This window comes from Pseudopipra pipra, chromosome 7 (assembly GCF_036250125.1).
Source record: "Pseudopipra pipra isolate bDixPip1 chromosome 7, bDixPip1.hap1, whole genome shotgun sequence".
NCBI lineage: Eukaryota > Metazoa > Chordata > Aves > Passeriformes > Pipridae > Pseudopipra > Pseudopipra pipra.
The window spans coordinates 28,464,451-28,488,329 of record NC_087555.1 but is presented as its reverse complement, the minus strand read 5'-3'; the positions used below and the strand labels follow the sequence as shown (position 1 = coordinate 28,488,329).

The window sequence follows — 23,879 nt, the reverse complement described above, 5'->3', positions numbered from 1 at the left end:
TGCATTGGTAGGACGAGATTTTGGAAATTCTTTGGGAACTGCCAAATTGGAGTGAATGAGAAAGCAGAGAGGGTTTTGCTCCCTCTATCAGTACTGGACAGAACTTACCCCAGGCAGCCGTGCAGAATTTAATGACAGTAGCAGAGTAGGGAGCTGAAGCCTTAGGAGGTGAGCGCTGAAGTGGCATATGCTGTTACCGTGTCTGCTTGCTAAAGAGAACACCACCCATTATCTGAGCAGATAGGACATGGTGCTGGAGACAATACGCTGAGACAGAGGCACATTGTCGTGTTTGAGCATCAGCCTCCTGGTGAAGCGTGGGATCAGAGGAGTGAGCAGTGGGATGGGTGGAGGGGCTTCATGTCACCACAGGAGGAACAGCCTGCCTAGGGTCACTTGAACAGTGTGGAGCATTATTTGGGACATGAACACAAAGCAGAAGGAAGCCCTGCAGCTGCTTATTCCTTCAAACAACTATGTGCTGTTGACATTTTGATTGTCTGTTTCTGCTGATCTGGCCTGGCTTCTAACTGAGACCCAACAATAAGATCAGTGGTGGGACCATTGCCATAAACTCCCTGGGTGTGGAGGACTGTTTCTATGTAGGAGTTGTATAATGCTGGGCACAGGATGACTCTTGATACATGGCCACGATTTGCAGTGTGAGTGCACATCAGAAATAAGAGCTTGCATCAAATAATTTGAAAAGTGTCAAAGTTGTTTCGCTGTTTTGAAGGAAAACAGTTTGAGCTGGAAAATAACTGACCAGTTTGGCAATAAGAACGTCGTGAATTCCTTGTGTCAGGCACTGCAGCCTCTCAGAGAATCCTGCTGCCTACAAATGGAGTCTCAAAAACACATATGCTAGCAGAATAAGGCTACAGTTGCATACAGTTTAATAAGAGTGCAGCATCATAATGCAAGTCAGCATGGATTTGTGGGAAGTAAATCATGTCAAGCAAATTGGATTCCTTTTTTAAATTAAATAAATATTGATCTAGATAGGAGGAAAGCAGCAGATGTATTGGGATTTTCAGAGACTTTTAAAAAAGTTTCACAGGATGTATTATTCTATATACTCTGCATATACAGGTTCGGTAATAAATTATTAAGACAGCTAAAGAACAGAGATCTGATCCTGGAAGCATCAAACTATGAGAGCAATCCTTTCAGTTATGTGAGTAGCTATGGCAAGGTCAATAGGAAGACCCAGATTAGAAAGGCTTGCAGGAATAGAGATATGCAAGAGTATTCTCTTGTTTCTTATGTAGCAAACAATGAAGAAAAGGCAGAAAATTATTTTTGTGGCCAAAAGCAGGTAGTTTCAAGTTGGATTTGTGTTACATTTTCTTCATGATTTGTGCCACATTTTCTTTGTGATTTGTGTCATGAAGAAAATCATATGTTAATTATCAGATGATACTAAAATAGGCAGAATGGTTACAATTTAGAAGGATGAGGTTGTTCACAGAATGATCTTGATCAGTTGGGTAAATGGGTTATGAAATGCACTATGTCTGTGTCAAGTGGTGCAGTGAAGTAGAAGTAATAACAAAGCTAAGCAAAGTTTAAAATAGCAGCCGATTAGTTAATGTAGTGTCAGGAGGGAGTTGACCTCTTTGATAGATCCATCTCTGAATACTTGATCTAGTGTATAGTAACAGTGAGCAGCTGCTAGAGTCTTCTTTCAAGGGACATAAAGAGCTTAGGCATTAGATCAAGTTTTGAAAAGTCTGGTTTATTTAAAGGAAGGCATTAGCTAACTGACACTGTATGAGTTAGGCTGGGGGGAGAAGGGACTTGGACACAAGGAGAGATAGACCAGATGGGGCTTATTTATAGAATGTTAGGAAGTGAAAGAGTTCAAGTGCATAAATCTGCAGTCATTGGACAGACCAAAACTAAATGTTTAGGAGCAAGAGGCTACTTGCTGAGAAGGACTCGAAGTCATACACTTTCAGAGTGGTGAATGAGATTTACAGAAGGGGTAAAATCTATTTATCAAGTGAAGACCCCTTTTCCCTATTCCTGTTGAGTATTTCCTTCTGCTCACCTTCTCTATTGACCCTCCTTTCCTAAACTCTTGACTGAAAATTTCTCATTTCATACTACAAATTTGCCACTCCTCAGTGTTCCCTTGAAGTATATAGCATTAGTGAAGTAAGAGGAAGGCTCTGTGTGCTCTGTGCTGTGTAATTACTTACAGAACTTGTTATGAGCCAGCTTTATATTTAGGAATAACTGGCAGAATTTTCTAAGGGTCAGAAGGGAGTTTTTCATGCCTTCAAGGAGCATGTGCAGTTTTATTGGGATGCCACACAATTAACATTCAAATGATGAAGAAGCTAAAATTCCCCTTCCTGAAAATGAGGATTTGACTGAATTTGGATATGGGCCCATCTGAATTTAAAATGTGTATGTATGAAAGAAAGTGGAAACATGTGAAATTCCAGATTCTAACTCCAAGTAAGTTTCTATTCAGCAAATACCAAGAAAACTGCCCTCAACATTTTTTAGGTAATGAAAGTGAAAGAATAATTGTAGGTTTATGTGTGTATCTGTGTGAAAGAGTTAATAAGTCCATGATTAAGGAAAGACATGATGCATAGACTACTTTTCAGTTACAGAAAATGATAATGCATAGTGACATGATGGTAGCAGAAGGCTGGCCATATGCACAAGTCTATTATTTTCCATTCTTTGATAATGGAAACGAGCCTTCTGCAACCATCTTTAGTTTGTTTTCATCTTGAAATATCTCTGCTCTCCAACCAGCAGGTGAAGACTGTAGAAAGTTTGGCAGTGTTGCATTCAAATGTACAGCACTGAATGCAAACTTCTAAATCAAGGTGAATTTTATAGGAAGGCAGATTTTAATGAAGGAAGTGCTGGCTGATATGAGTCTTGTTGGACGTTTCAGCGCAGCAATGCAGTAATGCAGATCAGATGTAAATATCATACATAACGGTGACCTATTGATCATTTAGCTGATGCTAACTTGCATAGCCAGTGTTTTGCAGAAGGATGTTTTATTTTTTTTGGCTTCTTTTCCCTTCCTGTTTTGCTTTCTCAAAAATACTGTGAGGTTTATTATTAGCTATTTTAGCCATGATGTCTTAAAAGATTTCATGCGTTTGCATTTACCAGCAACACGCTGATTTTGATTTGGTATTCACAGATCGTAGGGGAGAGACCTTTTGGGTCACCTAATAAGCAGTTCATGTTTCATTAATTGGTTGAAGTTCAAACAGCACTCTGACAATATTGAAGACTGTGCAGAACAAAAGCATAATGAAATAAAAATTATCTGCTCTTCACGTTTTGGTATGATGGGTTACAGAACCACCTACAACCTTCCCGGTACTGCCATGCCGATTAGTTAATAACTGACTATCAAAGCAGTGAGGAGATCCTCTTTTTTAACATCTTGCTTTAGCTACTCAATGCCTTATGTGAGTTACTTATTAGACACATGCTGATGGAAAGCCAGATGATCCTGAAGTAGAAGCAGGAGGATGTAGGGTCAAGATTGAGCCCTTGTGAATTAGAGGAGCTCTTGGAACAGCCACACATGGAGAAAGGGTTTGGACTGAACTTCTTCCTATTGCTAAATCCTCTGCCAGTAAAGAGAGCCAACATTTTATTCTACACGGGATTTGGACAAAGGCGTCTGCATATTGGTCCAAATCCAAAATCCAATGGCCTTTGGATCAGGCCAGATGGGATCAGTTTGTAGGATGGTTATGATGATGATTCTGCAGATTTTCTTTGCAATTGTGCTAGACAGACTTCCCTCTGTCCTTCCTTCCTTAAACACAGCTTTAGTCATGAGTCTCACAGTCAAACTCCCTGTGCTGATGCCTGAAATAAACTGAGGAAGCACCTGAGCATTACATCTGCTCTGGCATCAACACTGCTCTCGTAGAAGCCAAGGGCCAAACACTGAAGCAATGCAATCATTTGTGTCAAGGATTAAATTTATTGGGGGAAAAGATGAGGTGAGAATTGAGTGAGATTGCAGGATATGGCAATAAAAAAGGGAAACGAAGTATTTGATGTATCACTTGATTCCTGAATTTTCTAGGACAATAGAACAATACACATTAACTTCAATAGGAATGTGAGTCCTGCACTTGCCTAAAATCATACAGCAAATACAGATGAAGCTACCAGAAAATGGGAGGGAATATTCAGTAGATCACTTGGGACTGTATAAATTAGAAGTTATAATGGATATTTTCTAATAAAGTGAGAACGGTGCTGTTGGGAATCAAATGACAGTGCACAGCAGACACCCTCTGCGAAGGTTGCTGGACCTTGTGATCCACACTTCATTGCTAATCCCAAATAATTCATGTCAATAAAATACCAACAGAGAGAGATAAGAAACAGAAATCAATTCTGTCTTTGGAAGAAGAATCCTTCTGAATAGAACAACAAGCTGGGTGTTTGGTGTGGCTTTTAACATTGCAAAAAGCAGTAAAGCTCAGGGAGTAGGAAAGTGAACCTCTGTATGGATTTTAAATGTCTCTCTCTTGGTGATGGTCGTTTTCATTGCTGCTGAAAATCACACCTCTTTTTATAGCGAGGAGACTGCCAGTGGTTTAAGTTTAGATAGCTTTAACTGCTGTCAAGTGCCCTAGAGGAATGTTTGTCAAAGTCAGCCTTGGTCACTGAGGATGTTTGCTTCTCCATGCAAAACTTTGTGTTTCAGTGTCCTGTCGTTGAATTTGATATGTTGCTACTTCAGCTGAAATTGGCTAACCCATTTAATTTTGGTGATCACAGCACATACACTGGTAGCACTATGTTACAAGCTTTTTTCTTTTCCCAGTGACCCTTTTATTGTGCATCATTCAAGCACCAGGAAGTGGCTGTAAAGTTCACACATAAGGCAGTAGTTGATGATACCCAACATTATGAATAAGTTATCAACAGTCTCCCTTAAGTATTTCTTTTAGCTGCATGGCGTTTGAGAGAGAGATTTAGCTGATTTAATCAGCTGGAGAAAATAAATACATCTCTATATATAAATATATAAATAAATACAGTAAATCAGATTGAAATATAAATTGTTCCCAGTGAATTTCATGTTTAACAAAGGCTATTTCCCTTGAACAAAGTGGCATTTAAGAACATTAAGTGCTTGAATGGTAGAGTACGTATTTTTAGTACTTACCATGAGTATAGTATTATTTGAAAAAGAATGGTAGGGGCAGGGGGTTGTATTGGCAAAGGAGCATTGTGCCCTTTCTTGTATGATCCTGCAGTTGCAAATATCACTTCAGGGGACTCTTGATTTGCATAATGCCTGCTATGAAGGGAAAGCAAGAGAGCTTACTGATGGGGAAAAAAGGATTAAGTGGTGCGTCTCAGTCAAAATCTATTAGTGTCTTTTCTTCCCTTTATATCATTGGCTCAAGTCAAATTGAGCAGTCAGGCATGCCTGGAGGTGTGGCTGTCCTGGGATGATTGTGCCCAAAGAGGGATGTGCATCTCCTGGCACTGTCCCCACCCCATGGCAGCAGGGGCTCAGTGGGTTGCTGTGTGTGAGTCACAGATATGGCACTCTCATAGACAAAGTATTTAAGACTAGAGGAGACTGCCAGTTCAGATCTGAACATTACCTTGCTCCTGCTCCCTCTGGGATACTAAGCAGCTGCTCACAAAGACCCCCAATGGGAATTGGGTCCCCACTCCATCTGTTTTTCATGCAAACCTTCTTTTCTTCACAGGGCTGTTGTTGCTCTCTATAGGGTGGGAATCTGCATTGTTCCCTCTTCCTCACCATTTTGAGAGAGTCTGGCTTTTGGGATGACTTTTTGTTTTCCTCTTTAAGCCATATTGAGAAGTTTTGACACTGGGGGTAGATGCTTTCATATTAATCCTGTCATGTTCTTTTTATTGACTCAGCCTTCTCTGCTCCTCCTTTACAACCAGGCGTATGTCCTCTACACCCAGGTTAGGGATATGGTCCTTGCTCTGCTTCTCACAGACTGGGCTAGTCATCATAGATGCTCACACAAGCCTTTCTTTGGAATAGTGGTACTGCAGCTGTGATAATCTATTTGTAGGCAGACAAGTTTTGGTTTGTTTTTAATTAGATCAATAAGCATAGCTTGAAAAGCTGGCAGGTTTTTGAACATGTGAGCTGCTGTTTCAGAACTGAAGACAGACAGATGTGTTCAAAAGTTTATCTGATTTTTCCAGCTACATTAATTGCTCTAATGACTGATATTAGCTTTTTCTTGCAATTTTTGCCCTTCCTAATTTCTCTGAGGTTGACATGTACATGCCTGCACCCATCCAGCTGTGCTGGAAGAAGGAGAATTAAATGAAGAACTGCTGGAATGGGAATAACAAAATTGCACTAGACTGGCTGCTGTGTACGTACATGACTTCCCTCTACTGGTCAGCAGAGGAATATTTCAAATATACCCTCGCCTCATTTGCTAGAAGTTAATGGTTCTCCCTTGGTCCAGGTGCTTGAAGTGATTCTCCACTCCTTGTCTCCTCGAAGTTCTGGCTAGCAGTGTTATGTGCATTAGCTGAGCTGGGAAATTCTCAGTGCTGCCAAGATGTGCAGGAGGAGTTAATTATGTGTTTGCAGAAGAGTTTAAAGGGAGCCATGAAAGAGGCAGGGAGCTAAGTGAAGGGAGAGGGTAATATTAGTCAAACAATAAATACCAGAAAACATATAACCTTTGTGCTACACTTGGAGGGGAGCTGCCTCACGATTCTTCTGGAACAGTTCCACTTGCAAATAATGGATTTTTAAGTAGAATTATAAAGAAATGGAGCTACATGCATAGAAAATAAAAATAGCTATGTCAGTATTCAGGACTAGAGCTCAACATCCATAATGTGTTTGGCACCTCTGAGGGAGGATAGATGAAACACCTGAGCTTTTTTTTCTGAACCATGACCGCCCTGTCCTAAAGAGTAATTGAGAGCTCGGGGCTGCTCAGGATGCACTGGCTGATGCCACAGCACAGGCTGCACAGGCTGTGGCAACGCTACAGCTGTTGCCACTTTTCCCTGGTGCATCATTTTTAGATGCACGATAGATTTGGCATAGGGAAAGCAGGAGTAACTCTGCCTGCATTCCCATATAGCTGGGGGAATCCTCATTAAGTCAGCTCTAATATTGTCCTGAGATTTGGCACAGAGCATGTGAATAAAGAAAAGAACTGAAAATCTGCGGATGAAGGAATCTAGATGGACCGGATCCCAGAGTCTGTGAGAACCAGCTAATGAACAACTCCAATTACCTTTACAAATATCATGGATCTTGGGCAAAACCCCAGTGCTGCGAAATGCAAAGGTAATACAAAAGTGTTTGTGAGAAAGCAGGCCAATTTCCTCCCTGCTAATTGAGTCACTGTTAAGCTACAGAAGTCCAATGCACTAAAGTCACACAAGTAGCTCCAGTAAGTCTGTGTGGGAAATGCCAGTTGGATTTGGGTATAAGACGAAACATCTGTAAGCATACAGGCCCACAATCACTAGAGTATGCCTGGACCTTCCCCATTCAACAAAACGTATCAATGGGGTGTTAAATCCTGCTTCATCTGTAAAATTTGGCAGTCAGGGCCATACTAGAGAGTGAAACCAGGAGAAACAAATGGGATTGACTTGACTGTACTTTCAGTTACAGCAGTGGAAACTCATTGAAACAAATCTCTGTCAGCATTAATATGCAGGGAGATCAGAATTAATATTTGAGAGGCATCATATCACATACCCTGATGAAATTAAAGGTGGTTGGGCTGAACTGACAGGCTGATCCAGGACCTAATGCTGAGCAAGAAGAAATCAAACATAACCTGGTTTTGTAGAGTTTCAGCATTAGGGAATGAAGGGAAAGCATGAAACTGCATAAGAGCAGATTCTCAGCTGGTTAAAGATGTAGCTTTACTGGTCCATATATCTAAAGAAAAGAGGGTGGTATTGGTGTCTTAAATAATCTTGTGGTGTGTAAATAGAAATTGGCTTGGACAGGAATGCTGCTGTAGAGATTGAAACTTGGCTAATGGACTGTGAACATCGGGCAGTTGTTATTGGGAACAAACAGGGCTATGGGGAGGACTTGTTTGGGGCACTGCAAGCAGTAATGCAAGGTTTGGCTTTATTTAATATCTTCATTAACGAGCTTGGAGAGAGTGCAGTCAGTGTGTTAATTAAACTAGTAGAAGATATTAAACTGGGAGGTGTGTCAAAAAAACATCCACTGGTATAGAAATAATGGAAAATGACCTGAGGAGGTTACAAATGTAGAGAGGAAATAGCAAGGTGAGATGTAACGTGGGGAGAAAACAAAGCAATCTTGAAGAAAATAATCAAAAAGCAGCTATTTAGAGGGTGGGAGAATTTGGAAAGCAGTAAGACTAGGAGAGACTGAATGGAGTTAGCAGATGGCAAATTAGGCCCAGTTTTTACTTTTTTACTATTTTTTTTTTTTCACCACTGCAGTTACACCTTTGCAATTCTCAGTGCCAATGTAGTGCTGTGGGCTGGCACCAGGCTGCATGACTTGTGTTGGTAATTCACCAGAACAAGCAGCTCTGAGGCCATCTGAAAACTCAAGGCTGCTTGCTCCAGTACAACTGCACAAGGCAGTGAGAGCTGCTTCCCCCAGACAGCCCTTACTAGGTACCATCAGCTGAAGCCCAGTATAGCCCAGTGCTCCAAACTATCATCTGAATCCAATGTAGTCTATTTGTCTTACTTTTAGAGGGCCACAGTTATGGCTCTGGTGAATTTGTCTGAGTACTAAAGCATGTTCAGGAGCACATGGTGTAGTTCAGCTGATGACCCTCTGTAGTAACACTTTTGTATACGTGGGGGACCCAGGAAGGGCAAACACCAAGGCACAGGAGTGCAGCAAGGAGACAGTTTACACCTTCCCACACAGCTGAGACCATGTCTGATATATCCTGTTCACCAGCTATACTGGGAAGCAGTTGGGGCAGCCCTGAATTCCTCTTTTGTGTCTGGACACCACGTCATGGCTGTTGCCACCACCAAATCATAGGCAAGCCAGGGATAAAATAGCAAGCTTTAGGCTAGACACCTGCACTTGCCAGTGGGATGGTTTCCATCAACTCCTCAGAATTCAGTTTCCAGTTCAGAAAAATACTTCTTTGCCTTACTATTACATGCATTTTGTTTTGCCATCTTACTCATGCGCTTAAAGTCAGAGGTGTGCCAAAGCATCTTTCTGACAATGGTCCTTTATGTTGCCAACTCTGAAGGTTTTTATAAGTTTAAAATGGCAGTAATATAACTTCACTCCCTCCGAAGTACAGGGATTAAATAGCTATTTTCAAATGGCTATAGATAACTGTAGCTATTCATTTTCTTATAATTGCATGTTAGTTCTATTGTCAACCTGAGCACATCTACAGATGCTGCCATCATTTGGGAGTTGCTTAATTTATTTACCAATAACAGTGAACAAAGAATTTCCAGTCTGAAAATACGGTAAGCTCCCATCCAAAAAGAACATGCAATCATAAGTTTAGTGTCCCGGTGGGATTTTTTTGTATCTCATTTCAGGAGGAATAGCCTTCTTATATAGAAAATAGGTTCCTCATCTGTACATGTACACTTCACTGTAAATCCTGCAAACAGCCTTATTGAATTAATCAGAAAAAAACTCAATGCATAAACCCTGGCCACTGCTGCTTTTGGCTTCATGTAGGCAGAGCTTAAGAGATTTTATAAAAACATCAGACGAGATAGTTTGCTGAGTGTAAGACACTAAGCAAGTTTTTTAAGAAAGATCAGAAAGAAGAATCATTTGAGTCTTAAAAATCACTCCTAGCTTGGAGTAAATACATGGGTCTCATAAGGTCTTTCTGGCAACTTTCCATCTTTCCAGGGTTATTTGTAATGCATAGCTGGAGAGGCACAGCAGTGTTGTGGCATCCAGTTGATCAGAAGAAAGGGAGCATGTGGGTGGGCCAGACGTCATGTATTTTCTTGGTGTCAATTATTGCCAAAAGAGGTTATTTTAGTTGTATGGTTTATTTTGTTGAAATGTAATTATTATGCTAATTATTTCCAAATTTACTGGTTAATTATAATTCTGAGATCTCTGCCTTGGTACTTCCAGAGATGTACAAGCTGTGGGAAATGTTTCATAATATTAATATATTTCCACAACCCTAAGTAATTTGGCTAATGTTCCTACAATGCAAAATGTAACATCCTTTAACAACGAGGCATGGCTAGCTCCATAAAACAGCTAATCTGCATCAAAAAGGCATTTTACTTAATCAGATTTCACTGCAAGAAGCAAACTACTTAAAAGAAGCACAAAAGAACCTAAACGTTGGATCTTGGCTTCATTACATCATTGCACAATTCCCTTATCCCTCCATTTTCCTGGAGAATGAGGGGGTGTAATGGCTATCCCACTGTTGCTACAGGAGGTCCGTTGGATGTTGTTCCAAGGAAAATTGGAAAGCCTCTCTCAATTCTTTTAGGGATAATTGTGTGACTGAGTTCAGCAGGAAGGTTGTCCTTGATTCCTGCAGAGGCAGGATGCACGTGGGCTTCATTTGGATTTACTAAGAGGAATGGGTTGGCTGCAAAGTTGCTGTCTCCTACCTCGAGCCTGATTTTAGATCTTCGCATGTGTCCACAGTGGATGACCAGTGATGGGAATTGTTACCTCTGGTTCCTCAGTGCCTGAACTCTCTCTGTGATAAAGGGGAAGTTTTCTTTGTAGAACGTGGGATGTTCTACATTACAAACAAACTTTCAAGATGGAAACTTGTAACTATGCAGCCCTGGCACGGGTGGCACATCTCTGATGAGTCATGGCCATTGGAAAGGTGCACTCTGCATTGTTCAGCCTCTTCAGAGGTTAAAGAGGTGGCAATCATAAATCTGGACAGAGTGGTTTGAAGCTGTCCTTGAAGGTCTCCCAACTTTTTCTTTCTTTTTTATGTTTTTAAAGAGGAAAATGTCACAGGTGGGAGATGGAAGAACTGAAATTAAACACCCATCAACAGGGAAATAGTGGAGAAACTGTGAGGTTGAGGGGAATTTTCTTTGCTCACTGACTTCACTTGGGACTATGGTGCTGCATAGCTGGTGAAGATTAACCTACAAAACTCCTGGGAAACTTGCTGACTTTTCCTCCGCACCACCCCCAAAATAGAAAAGAAGATCTGGAGCTCAGAGAGAATGCTGAGCTCCAGAAAGCTGAGTGCTTTCTACATGAGTAGATTAAGGAAATCTTGCCATCATATGTTACCCTGTGGGAACTACATTATTTTGGTATTAATTGTGTGTGTATCAGATGCTTTTAGAAGTATCCTTTTCACTTCAACTTCTCAAAAAATATATGGAATTCCTTTTAATTGGGAGTGGGAAGATGTTCATCTTTTTTTTAAATCAAGTTTTGAAATTTTCATGACTGTATATTGAAAATTGGAGCATTTGATCTGTTTATGTGTGTAAGAAATGTTTATGGAGCTTATACTTGCAGCTGTAGGATGGGAGTAGTACTGCAAGTCCCATACTGTTACGTGCAAAGATGTTTTGATACATCTGGGAGAATGTAAGCAAGAAGGTCAGTGGATAATGACTTAATGATTTGGAGCAGAGGCAGAATTTTGGGGAATAGTGGCAAGGCCTTGCTGGAGAAAAAGGAACAACCGGAAAATCTGAATGATGACTGAGGCTAAAAATATCAATGGGGAGAGCTGAACAAAGTTAAATGTATGCATATGGTACAATACAGTCATGTTTAACACATTTGGCTGTACCTTGGGAGAAACAGCCTGTGATTTCATGTAAATGTTCTGCCTCCAGTGTGAATCCTGGGGGGCAGAGCCCAACACAAGGGGGATATCTGTAACCCTTCCCTTCAGACTCTTCTAGTTCTAATTGCTAATACACAAGCATGAGTGATCACAAATTGTTCATATAGTTCTGTAAATATTGAAATACTCAGGATTCTGTTGTGCTTGGCATAGACATGCAATTCACTGACAACAAGACTGGACCTTTTGGTTAGTTGACAGATCATGTATAATGGAGCAAACTGCTGCTCTTTTACATTTTCTTAAAGCCATAACCATCTTAGTCCATCTGAAAACATCCCTGCTCGACAAAGCAGAATTCCCGGGTCATATATTTTTTAAAATTATGTTAGTCATATGGCAATGTATCATAGTCAAGAGTCATTTAAAGAAAGCAGTTAAGTTGTGCCTGCTTTTGAGTGTCTACTTGGTTGGATTAGTGCATGCTGGTGGCTTACCTTCTGCTAACAGGTCCTTGAATTGAGGTTAGTGGCGAACAGACCAGAGGAAAAAGCTTTTATTAAATATGCCAGGATGGCATGGTTCATACTGGAAGGGAGGAAGCAGTTAAAAGAACTAGTTATTAGTTGAATGGAGCACTTTTTCTAAGCACATCCCGCAGGTTTTCATATTAGCTCGAAATCTGGACTCACCTTGTATAGGGAATATTATGCTTGCACAAATACCAAAAACTTCTTTTTTCTCAAGGCAGGATAGGACCACAATGAGGGCCTGAGATACATTTTCCTCAGTGTTTGAAATACATTGTGTGTATGCCTGCTGTGCTGCTTCAGTCACCTTAGTTACTGCAGCCACTGATCAGTCCCTGCAAAAGCACCGGAGGATTGTCCCTTCTAGAAGGACTTGTTGAGTATTGTCTTCAACAACCACTTCTTGGCCCCTGTAATACTGGGGACTTGGCTCAGAGGTGGCTGAGGTGGAGAGGGAGGAGTTGGGCTGGGAGCCAGGGTGTGGTCCGTGTTCATTTATGTGTTTGTTTTTGTTTGCACAACTGTAGTTGTGCAGTGGTGGCGACTCTTGCCTTTCCTTTTGGGACTGATCAGTATTGGTGGGGCCACCTGTGGGTGCAGCAGGCTGTTCTCATCCCCACAGTAACTCCTGTGAGTTCGAGGTGTCAGGAGGCTCTGACCTTGATGGCATAACACACATAACATTGGGGAAATATCTTCCAAAAGGAAAGTTGTTGGCCATCTCTGTAGTGTCACAGCATTGCAGGATGAGAGCAAGGATTAATGCTTGAGTAAAGCAGCATGTGAGTCCACCCAGAGAGGTTTAACTGCACACACCCCTTCTCCTGCAGTGAATGCATGAGTGTGTCTGTGTACATCTCTAAATTCACTGCTGCCTAATTTTCCTTCTTCAAAATATCAACCAATTTCTAGTGACAAGGAACCTAATCGTCTATTTATTAAAATGAGACAGACAGTAAGTTTGTGTGGGGAAATGTGAAGGCAGTGCACATTGATCATGCTGATTTAGGACACTACTGCCATCGCAGCATTTCCGGAGATAAATTCTTTGCAGCTAATTGCATTATAAATTCCACTAAACCATTGTCATAAGGTATTTCCCTAACGTACAAGCCCTCCCTCAAAAATAAAACCAAAAAGAGCAAAGGACCAGTTGTGGGGTTTTTCCTAATTAAATATTATATGAAAATAAGAAAAGAGAGAGGGGAAAAATGCAAATCACATTAATTAAATGCTAGATCTGTTGTAGTGGGCTAGTTTGGAATACTGTGAGACATGTTGAAACTCATAGGGATTTTCCATCTGAAAGTCAAAACAGTTGAGTCTTGAGGCCTTTGTCCTCAGATCAAGACAGTCCTGAGCTATTCCAGGATTTTGACGTCACTAAGTTTCAGACATGGTAGTCCTGGCATGTTATGAATCTTAACCATCCCAAAAAGTGACCCAGACAAGGCTTGGATACTGGACCACCTTCAAGAGAGCCCGGAGAAACTGCGGCAGTGGGATTCAACCGCTTCCTGCTGCTGTGGCGGACTGTGGCCATGGAGTTATGGTGCCTGCAGCAGGTGTCCTGGGCTAGAAACACCAACAGGAAACAGCATTCATTGTGTACAGCTGATATGAACACCTGTGGGGTTCGCCAGAGAGCAGTTCCCCCAAATACTCAGTGGTAGTACTTAGTAGAGTGCATTTTTCCAGGGATCTCAAAGGTTTTTCTCAAGCTGAGTCAGAAGATACAGAAGCACAGAGCAATTAATTGGATTTCCCAAGGAAGCATAGCAAGTAGTGGAGGACTGAGGATTGAGGACTTCCTTGTTTCCCAGGCTCCAGCACAAAGCATCCAACTGTTGCCCCCACTACCTTAATATTTTTTCAGGTGACTGGGAGCAAAGCATGGCATTTTGTTTTCTTTCATATTGAAGGGCACAAATTCTCATTCTTTGAAAATATTTGTCACAGCATGCCTATACAAATTCTCTCCTTGTTTCCTACAACTGTTGTGCTGTGGGGTCATTTTAGAGACTCCAGGCAGGGAGACATGGCAGTCAGACCAGGAGGGGGCTGGGTCTCTTCCAGTTTTCATGGATGAGATGTTTCAGATAGTGCTCATTTCTGAAAAACTCGTTGGGTTGTTCAGCAACTGGGAAATTTCTTTGCAGGGTACTTTGGTCATAGGAAAGCTTTTCCTCCTAATGTCTTATATGAAACTGGGAGTTGTTAGCTCCCATGGTAGCTGTAGCTGTCAATCTGCTATCTGATTAGAAGAAAGCATTTTCTTTTCTTCCTCCTCCTCTCCCCCTCCTCACGCAGTAAAACTTCGATTACAAAGAAATTGGGAGATAAATGTGCTGCCTGTGGTCTTGTCTTTGAGCCTGGGGTAGCTGATCATTTCAGGGGTCACAGCTGGGATGTGGCTAAGCCCTGACTGTGCAACAGGCAAATGCACAGGTTGAGACCCCACTTGCCAACTGTAGTCTCCTAAAAGTTGGGCCTCCACTGGTGTCAGGTCACCCCACTGCTGCTGGGGCTGGGGGGGTATCAGGGGCTACCCCAGAAATTTTCATCTGCACCTGCCCTCACATAATTCTTGCCTTTGACAAAACCACAATGCCTGAAACTGAGTTGACCGAAGTTAGATGGGTCAGTTAAAGCTAACAGAGCTGGGTTGTTCATAGACTTGAGCATTATTAATTAGTTTTTATCTTGCCCTGAGCTGGGTCAGGTATGAGGTGTTTGTCTCAAGGGGGAACTGAGGTAAAGTGGTTCCCCCAGGAACATTGAGTTGTGGACAACAACCATTAGGCCCCAGGACTTGTTGCCTCATTAGACCTCTCCACCTCTGCTCCTGACAGGAGAGATGCTCCTACTCGGTTTAAATGTGCTGTTAATTAAATGTGCCCTGAACATAAGGATGCTGTAGCAGCACACCTAGTGTTGACTCCTAGATCAAAGGAGTGAGTTCCCTGCACAACAGCCATTAAAGGTGCACTGCTGAGTGACAGAGACCAGATAGAGGGATAAGAAATTTAATCCAGGGGTTATTTGAAAAAAGTTATAAAAGTTCCTCCAACAAATTCACAGATGACAGTGACATGGGAGAAAGTTCCCTAGAATTACTGCACACACACACATAAAATGTGATTTTATCCTTGTACATACGTAACAGCTGGCATAGCAATGGGCTTTAATCTGGGGAGAGGGGGACATCTGTTTGCTGGTGGGAAGAGGGGAGGGAGAAGAGAAACATTTCTAAATTTTTGTGGTAAAAGGGGCATTTGTCATTCTCATTTTTTATGTTATTGTTTCCAACAATTGTTACGTGGTTGTTGAATTTTTTGAGTAATTTTAGATTTTCCAAAAGTGACCATGATTTGTTACTTATACTGTAGCTTACAGAAGTGACACACTTAATATCGGGGGGTCCAAACCTGGATATCTACCAATGGAGATGGAGATCAGGTAAATGCACACCTGCTCTTCCAAAGAGAAAAGCTGCCTTTTGGCAACTGGTATGAGAGGGAGCTGCAGGCTGTACCACGAGCATTTTGGAAGAGGTTAGACTCAGTGCTGCCATTAATCACCAACCTTCGTGTAGGCCCAGCATGGTTTTGTGTGACAATGATGTTCAGACAACACGCCATCTACCAGGAGACTCCGGGACTCTGGAGAAGGCTCTGGGTTCCGTCCCTAGCAGTAGCTGAGCACAGGTCCGCTGCAGGAGACCTGGCAGGAGCTGTGGTCCCACACAGACCAGCCCCATAGCGAGTGCGAGGTACCCTCTTACTCTCCCAGCTGGAGGGAAGGTGGTGGTGGCCACAGCAGAGACCATGATGGAGAAGGCAGGTGAGAGGGAGCTGTCTACAGGTAGAAAAGAGTAATTATGTAGCACTGTTGCCATGCCTGTCATCTCCTCTTCTCTTTTGCAGACACTTAACAAGAACAATTTGATACCAGACGACAGGACCAACTTCTACCCGTTGCAGCAAACCAATGTGTACACAACAACCTATTATCCCAGTACACTGAATAAATATGACTACAGGCCCGAGGCCTCCCCTGGAAGGACCTTTACCAACAGCTGATGATGGACAGATCCTACAGGACTGAATAACTTCCTATATGATTTTTTTTAACTGATTTTATGGACCAAATACCGGCCCAGCCTCTAGATGTAAATATTGTACAGTAGGGTCTTTTTTTTTTTTTCCTTTGGTTAATTGTATTTCTTGTAAACAGCACATCTCCTTACAAGGACAAAAATGCATATGGACCATTCTGCAGAGCTTTTGTGGACATTTGGCTGGAGATGGCTCTTACTACTGCAGCTGTTTATGGCGGGAAGATCAGTGTTGTTGTCCAAGGCCGACGTTGTCGAGGAGGGGGATGTGTGCTGGGCTTGGTGGCTGCTGTGCAGCAGCACACAACACACAGGAGCACTCCAAGCAAGGCCAGAGGTGGCCTTCCTGGGGAAGTGGTGTCTGTCTGGTGAAGAGCATCCTTCCTGAGCCAGGATAGCAATGCTGTGCTGGATGACACACAGCTTGTGAGACAGGCCAAACAGCACTCCATCGTGCCAACAACTTGAAGAACATTTTCTTTTCCTTTTTTTATTTTTGATTTTTTTTTAATGTTTCTGGAAAAAAAAGTAGTAACTTTCTAGGGCACTGTTCCCTTTATCTTCAACAGAATCTTTTCATATTACAGGAAATACTCTCTGCAGCCTTCTTTGGTAATATGCAGTTCAGCTGATGAGAAACAACACACAAACAAAGTGCATTATCCAAAGAAGCTTTCCAGAATGTTTCCAGTCTTAATTAAAATTATACAGGCAGTGAGACACTGAGAAAAGTAAATGTTGGAATAACATCGGAGACATGAACTTGGAGTGCCTAACAAACAAAGATGTTTATATCAGTGGAAAAAGAGATGTGATGATTGCCGCACAAGAGCCATGGGCTTATTTTCTTTCTTCCTTTTTCTTTTTTTCTGAGACAGTGTTAACTCTTTTGTTCTAGCTCTGATCCTGATTGCGTCTGCCAGGAAAGACAACTTTAGAGGCCATGCTCTTCTTGTGGGAAATCACCATGCTTTGGGCTAATATTTCCTCTTGTTTAATTATTGGGTTTTAGTTCCTTTACTCTCAAAGAGTGAATAATTCTGACTTTGCAGGGGTAAGGTATTTTTGTAAGGAATGTTTCCATAGTCTGACATGACCCAGAAAGTCTGCTGCACATTCTTATAGTGTCTTCCAGTGAAATTGTAACACAGCTGAGTAATGTGCATTGTTTGCCAATATTTCTTTAATTTTTCTGAGAAAAACAACCCAACAAACAAATGCTGCTGCAGCTATTGAAGTAAATTGGGGTGGTAGCACTATTAAACAGTATATCCAGCCTTGAAATGTAATTTTGTGTATGTGTGTGACTGTGTCTATAAGAACTGTATTAGTCTGATGCAGAAGCCATGTTGTCTACAACCAGATGTTTGTCTGACATAATTGTTTGGCAAAAAGGAAACTTATTGCTGGTGCTTAATGTACAATTACATCCAGTGTGTTAGCAACGTGAACAAGTTCACCGCTGTTATCATTCAGTGTTTCTAAATATTTATAATGAACTCCTGATGCTAAGGATTTTAGAATGTCGCAATACAGAGCATGAGATAAAAGTACACCCTGAAATACGCATGAGCTCCATGTGGTCCTGAGCTTGGCTTTGTCGTCTGCATCTTACTCGAGCAGTTGCCATGCCCGTGCCTGGCCACTGACCCGGCCATGTTCCCAGCAGTCCTGTCTGTCTGTGCTTAATTCCAGATTTCGCTGTAAGCCGACATTGATTGTTGCTCAGTGCTGTTCCTTTGCAGTCGCTTGTTTGGAAGTCTGGCTTGGGCTGTGTACTCAGCTCTTTCACGTAGGCAGCTGGTAGGAAGTGAAGGAAGACTGTGTTGCTTGTGACAAGTATATTGCTTTTCCTGTGAGGAAGAGTCAGCATGGCTCTGTAAGCCTGTGTTATGGCAGTTTGACCAGAGGGCAAGTATGAAATAGCCTCCCATTTTTAAATTACTTTGTTTGACTTCAGTTTGCAGTGATTGAAGGCTGTAGGGATATTTGTAATAGAGTGGGGTCATTAGCACTGCCACAAGGACACCTTCGGCTCAGCAGTGCTCATCTTCAGCAGCTGCTTTTCTGATTTAGCAGCTGATCCTGCTTCTGCTCTGGTCCCACCAGATAAAATAGAGGGGGGCAGAGGGAGAGAGAGAGGTGCTCTTAAATAGATTTTAAGACGTAGAAGATCTATCTGAAGCAACCTGCTGCAACCCTCCAAGTAGGCACGGGGGTTCGGCACTTCTGACCCCTTCCAGCAGCACAGCCAGGCAAGAGCAGCAGGAGTGAAACAGGAACACCAGGGAAGCAGGATAGCACTGGTAGCAGATACCAGCCCCTGCAGAGAGGCTCTTCCCAGGCCCCTAAATTCCATTTGATGAGCAGTGACTTTGTACCTTCATGCCATGACGAGTTCACTCTGTCTCACTGAATTTCCACATTCCTGTCAGCAACACTGAAGATCCCAATTAAAAGTAATTTTAACAAGTATGTAGCCATGGGGTTGAAAATTATTATATTAGACTATCAGGATGGGATTGCCCAGATTTAGTTTATGTGATTCAGGAGAAAACACTGGCTCCCAGGATCGTTCTAGCCATGGTAAAATCAAAGCCGTCTCTGAGCTTCCCCTTCAGAAGATTCCCTGTATTGACACACTCTGCAATTACCATGCACATGGCAAGATTGCAGCTGGAGTTGGGGAGGGATGTGAGCAAGTCAAACCTTGCAATTATCTCAATTTTTTATTTTTCCTTTCTCTTTCCCCCTCCACCCCCAAACATTTTTTCCATTTTTGGCTTCACAGAATAACATGATGGAAACTGATTTTTTTTCCCAAAGTACTGTATAGTAGATGAAATTATTTAAGTGTTCAACTCACCAAGACAGGTGATTACTGCCATTGTGCTCAGGAGGTGGATATTGGAGGCTATTGGAGGCAAATGCTTTGAGGGTGATGCATGTGGTTGTAGTTTCATCAAGACATTCCTTCTTACCAGCCATCCAAATGGATTCAGCCCTTTTTCATGTAATTGGCAATCACAGCAAGGGGCTGTAGTCTCCATTCAAGCAGAAAGCAGAATCCAGGAGAGAGTGAAAAAAAAGAAATCAGAACACTTATTACTCAATTAATGTTTGCAGGAGAGTGCAGTTCTTTAAGGAGGATGTTAATGCGGTGTGAGAGTTGCATTTTTTATGAGCTCTCTAATGCGTGGCAGGTTAATGACACCATGTACAGTGATATCTTGCAATCCAGGTAATTCAGCACATTGAGCATCAGGTCTGTAATATCTGTATCAGTTTGAATTGCTTTTACAGCTGGATGTTAAACTTGCTAAAACTTCCTATTCCTAAGGCCATCTCAAAGTACACTGGAAATGCATTTCCTGTGGGAATATTGCTTTCCAAAAGACAAAAGACTCATATAATATATATATTTTTTTTTTTTTTTTTTTACTTCTAAGACAGAAGGGGAACCCTGAGCAGTTTCTGTGTAGGTCTGGAGACACTGTGTCTCTGCAAAGCCTTTGGGTAGTATTCAGGTATACAATGTGTGAAATATGATGGAAATCTTACAGCCAAGTATGTAGTGGAAACATCTTTAATTAGGCCATTCTTTCTTTTTCCATGGAAGTGAAAAAAGCCAAAGGGGTGTACATGATGGTGCTATCCAGGCTGTGTTGTGCTGTTGCTGTCAGGCTTTCCTTGAGCAGCTGTCACCCAGCAGAAATACCTTGTGCTGCTCGCTAACATACAAACCACTCGATGATCAAACCATCGCGTAAGAGGTGCTGTTGCTCCAAGGGTGCACTTGAATGTTCAGCATGTGAGCCAGGGCTGCTCTTAAATATATGAACTGTACAGATACTATAGGAGAAGAACATGTATTGTCTCTCCACTAGTGTTCCTAATGCCTTACGTTCAGAAAACAAAGTATTTGGTTTGAAATCAACAGAGAGCAGGAATGGAGCCCGTGTCTGACACAAACAGTTTGATGGCTCCAGTGATAATCTGATGTTCAGCCCACCTGGAGAGAAAACTGCTGTCCATTGAGATTGATTTATTCTTTGTACCAAATGTAGTGGGGGAGAGTTATATATATATATATAAAAATATATATATAAAAATGTAAATGTAAAGTTTGTGTAACAACTTACTCTTTTTTTGTAACAGTGTATACATCTATCAGTGGATAGATACAGTATATATTTATAATATATACACACGCAATATATATATTTAGCAAAATGCCTGCAGAGGAAACTTAGAATGAAAGGCGGTGCTGGTATTCAAATACCACAGGGACAAAGCAAAGAAAAAACCCTGTAAAAATCTAGTGTCCTTTCTGTTAGGTTTAAAAACCCATTTTTGAGGTAAATGAAATATAATTTTTTAATTGAAAAGTAAATTGATTTTTCTAGTTAGAAATGCTGATTCTCCCCTGAATCATTCTTGTTAAGAGTGATTAAGAAAAAGATACTTGTTACTGCTTATATTTTCAGAATAAGCTCCCAAATTTCTCATGTCTATCCCTCTATTGTTTTTCTAATTATAAGTAGGGAGTAATCGTGCAAAGAAAATTAAAATAGCAAGTAGGAGTAACAAATCTGGTACCATTAGAGCAAAAGACATCATCTGTTAGAACAGGAAAACTGTCATCTTCCATGTTTAAGAAGTCAGTAACTGCCTTCTGAGTTAATGATCTGCATTACAAGCCTTGCCTTATGGTCACACTAGGAGATTTTAATACAAAATTTGAAAAAACAGAAAGCCTGCAAACCCATGGCTTTTGGTTTTCAGAGAGCTCCAAAAAAAGCCACGGGCCCATGGGAGTCAGGCACGCGGTGCCCTGTGTGTCTCTGAAGCTTTCTGCTTAGTGGCCAAGGCTCTGCATCCATTTCTTGCCCTGTTGATCCCATGAGCCAGCCCATATGCAGCCCATATGCATGGCAGGGCACAGCAACCCTTGGAGCTGTCTGGTATAAGAGAGAAATACCCAATAAATGGGGTTTGAAGAATTTTTTTTTTTCAACAAATCACTTTGTAATGCCCTCATGACCAAGCCCAAACTCCAATAGGTGAATCTTTCCCTTAAGCTTGTTAAGAGGAAACATCAGGTGGCTTCAAGAGCAGTTTTGGGGTAGGTGAGAGAGGTTTCTGTCCAATTTTGCGTTGCCTGATTGCCAGAGCCTTCAAAACTCGGCAGAAACCCCTCTGGAGCTGGGTCCTTGTGGGACTTACCCACTCTCACATGTTCTATCTGGAAATTCCTCCTTTGGACCCTTTGGGAAATATTAGTGTCTGTATTAGTCCTGCTTGGAGGAGCAAAACCAGCAACCCACTATTTACATAGCCACGAATATAAGTGCTCAATTGCATTCAACATAAGTTTGGGTCTTGAACTTTTTGTTTTTAACATTCTGCCTCCAGCCTCAGCTGCAAACTCACCCCTGCTGTTTGAGAGGGTTCAGTGCTGTAAGAGCAGCATTTGGCTTTCTGCAGGTCCCAGCCACGATTTGGTTTTAAACAAATCTGATTGTGGAAAGCATAAATGCTGCACTCTTGGGTCTGACAGCTCTGTAATCCAGCAGGATGCTGCTGATTCGCAGGCTGCAGAGTCAAGCAGAGGATGGTGTGGACAGGCCATTAATAACTGAAGCAAAAATGTTATTAGTACCAAAATGTCAAACAATGTAAAAGCCAGCCAGCTGCTCGGCAGGGTGCTTTCCATCCACACCCCTCCTTAGACAGCATCCAAACCTGCCCATGTCTAAAAGTGATGTACTTAAATAGGAGCATTCCTACAGAGGAAGCTTTAGGGAGGATGTATGGTATGTGAGTTGGAAATGATAGGATTTAGCTTGTAGTTGAGGTGGGAGAGTGACAGATGCAATACTGGATCTTGGATACATGGGAAACAATTATGCCAACACAGAATGCTTGCCCCAAAACAACAAAACCTGAAGAGTATTATTGGACTCTGTTGTGAAGGCACATCACCCTTCCTATGCAATTGAACTTGATGGTACTTTAGCATAAAGGTGACCTAGACTGTAATCACTGCCTTTAGACACTGTGAATTTTTTTTGGGTACTCTGTATTTTTATATATTGTACAATGTAAAGAATAATTCAGAAATAAAACAGAACAACCTGACAAGCCTGTGAGTTAGTTATTTCCCCTTCGTGGGCAGTGCGTGGCGCGTCCGGGGCTCCTGACAGCACTGGTACAATGGGTCATCAGGAACATGGAGGAGCTTCCCCCTGACCTTGGTGGCTAATGGCAATGCAAAATCCACTAAGCTGCTTGAGCAGAGATGGGGAGTTGAAGCATCCTTCCTCCCTGTCTGCACTCTGGTTCCATCCTGAGGCCCAGGTTTGGATTAAGTTTGTCATGACTTGTAGGCTGTGTGGACACAAAATTTTGTTACTGAATGTTACACCAAAGGTTGTCCCTGCGATTCACCTCCCCTCCCTCATGAGCTCCATGCCAAACCTGGGTGCGTTTCAAAAATTCTGTTTCTTAATAAAGTGCCCAGTGAGGTAAGATCTAAATTTGGGGTGCCAAGTCCTTGTCCAGTTCTGCCATACATGTCTCCCCTCTGCTCCCCAGCTCTCCGCAGGTGACACCGAGTCTCCAAGGGCACAACTGCTCTCCATGCCAAGGAGATCAGCTGGCTGCAGCCAGCAAAAAGAGGCTCATCCTCTGCAGAGCCTCTGAGCTGTACGTGCTCAGCTGCAGTGAAATCCTGTCACTGCTCCTGCTCATGCCCTACATATTGATGTGAAAAGTTATAAAAAGCTGAGGGACACGTTTTGATTGAAGGATGATCGTAGCCTCGTACTGAAGAACGTTATAGCTCTTGTTGGATTTATTAATCAAAGTAAAGACCATGAAAAGTGACAGAGTCGGGAACATTTTAGTTTATGTTCCGATACAGCTCAAGACTTATATTGAAGTTCCATACAGAAAATTACACCATAATGTCATAAAAAATAGATTGGATTGCTAATAACCTGAAACGTGCTACACCTGCATACATAATACTTTAATCCTACTAAATCATAAGCTATCATTTGGGTGTTTTCATATTCTCAAGTGTGCATATAGGAATTTCTTTTCAATGCAGACCATTAAAAAGTAATTGAGAGGCACAAGATCCGTAAAAACAAACTTGCTGTGAGTAAGATAGATTTTTTTTCCCAGTTAGGTTGCACAGTAACTCAGGGAGGTCATTTCTGAACGGTTTTGTTTTGCATCAAGACACCTCTGCACACAATTAGAGCAAAGTATCATGTTGGAACCAATTTCCAATTTCCTTTAAATCTGTCTGCCACCACATTTTTTTTTCTAGTTGTTAATTTGATTCATTAACATAACAGTTTGACTTTTAGCCTCAGTAAATTTTGTTCTCTCACTATGCATCCCAACTGTACACTTTTCCCTCTTTAATTCTTAACTATGTGTCAA

The 23,879-nt window shown here is 41.8% G+C and overlaps 1 protein-coding gene across 3 annotated transcripts in view; it reads left to right on the top strand.

Moving 5' to 3' along the window:
• SEMA5B (semaphorin 5B) overlaps window positions 1–22,568 on the top strand; it is a 282,391-nt gene extending 259,823 nt beyond the window's left edge. For 2 of the 3 annotated variants that reach the window (XM_064661407.1, XM_064661406.1), the window contains exon 24: window positions 16,234–22,568. In XM_064661407.1, the coding sequence (XP_064517477.1) occupies window positions 16,234–16,389 (156 nt within the window). In that variant the 3' untranslated portion in view covers window positions 16,390–22,568. Of the gene's footprint in view, window positions 1–15,696; window positions 15,767–16,233 lie in introns of all 3 variants that reach the window. The other variant, XM_064661408.1, reaches the window with a different exon arrangement.
• The last annotated feature ends 1,311 nt before the right edge of the window (window positions 22,569–23,879 follow it).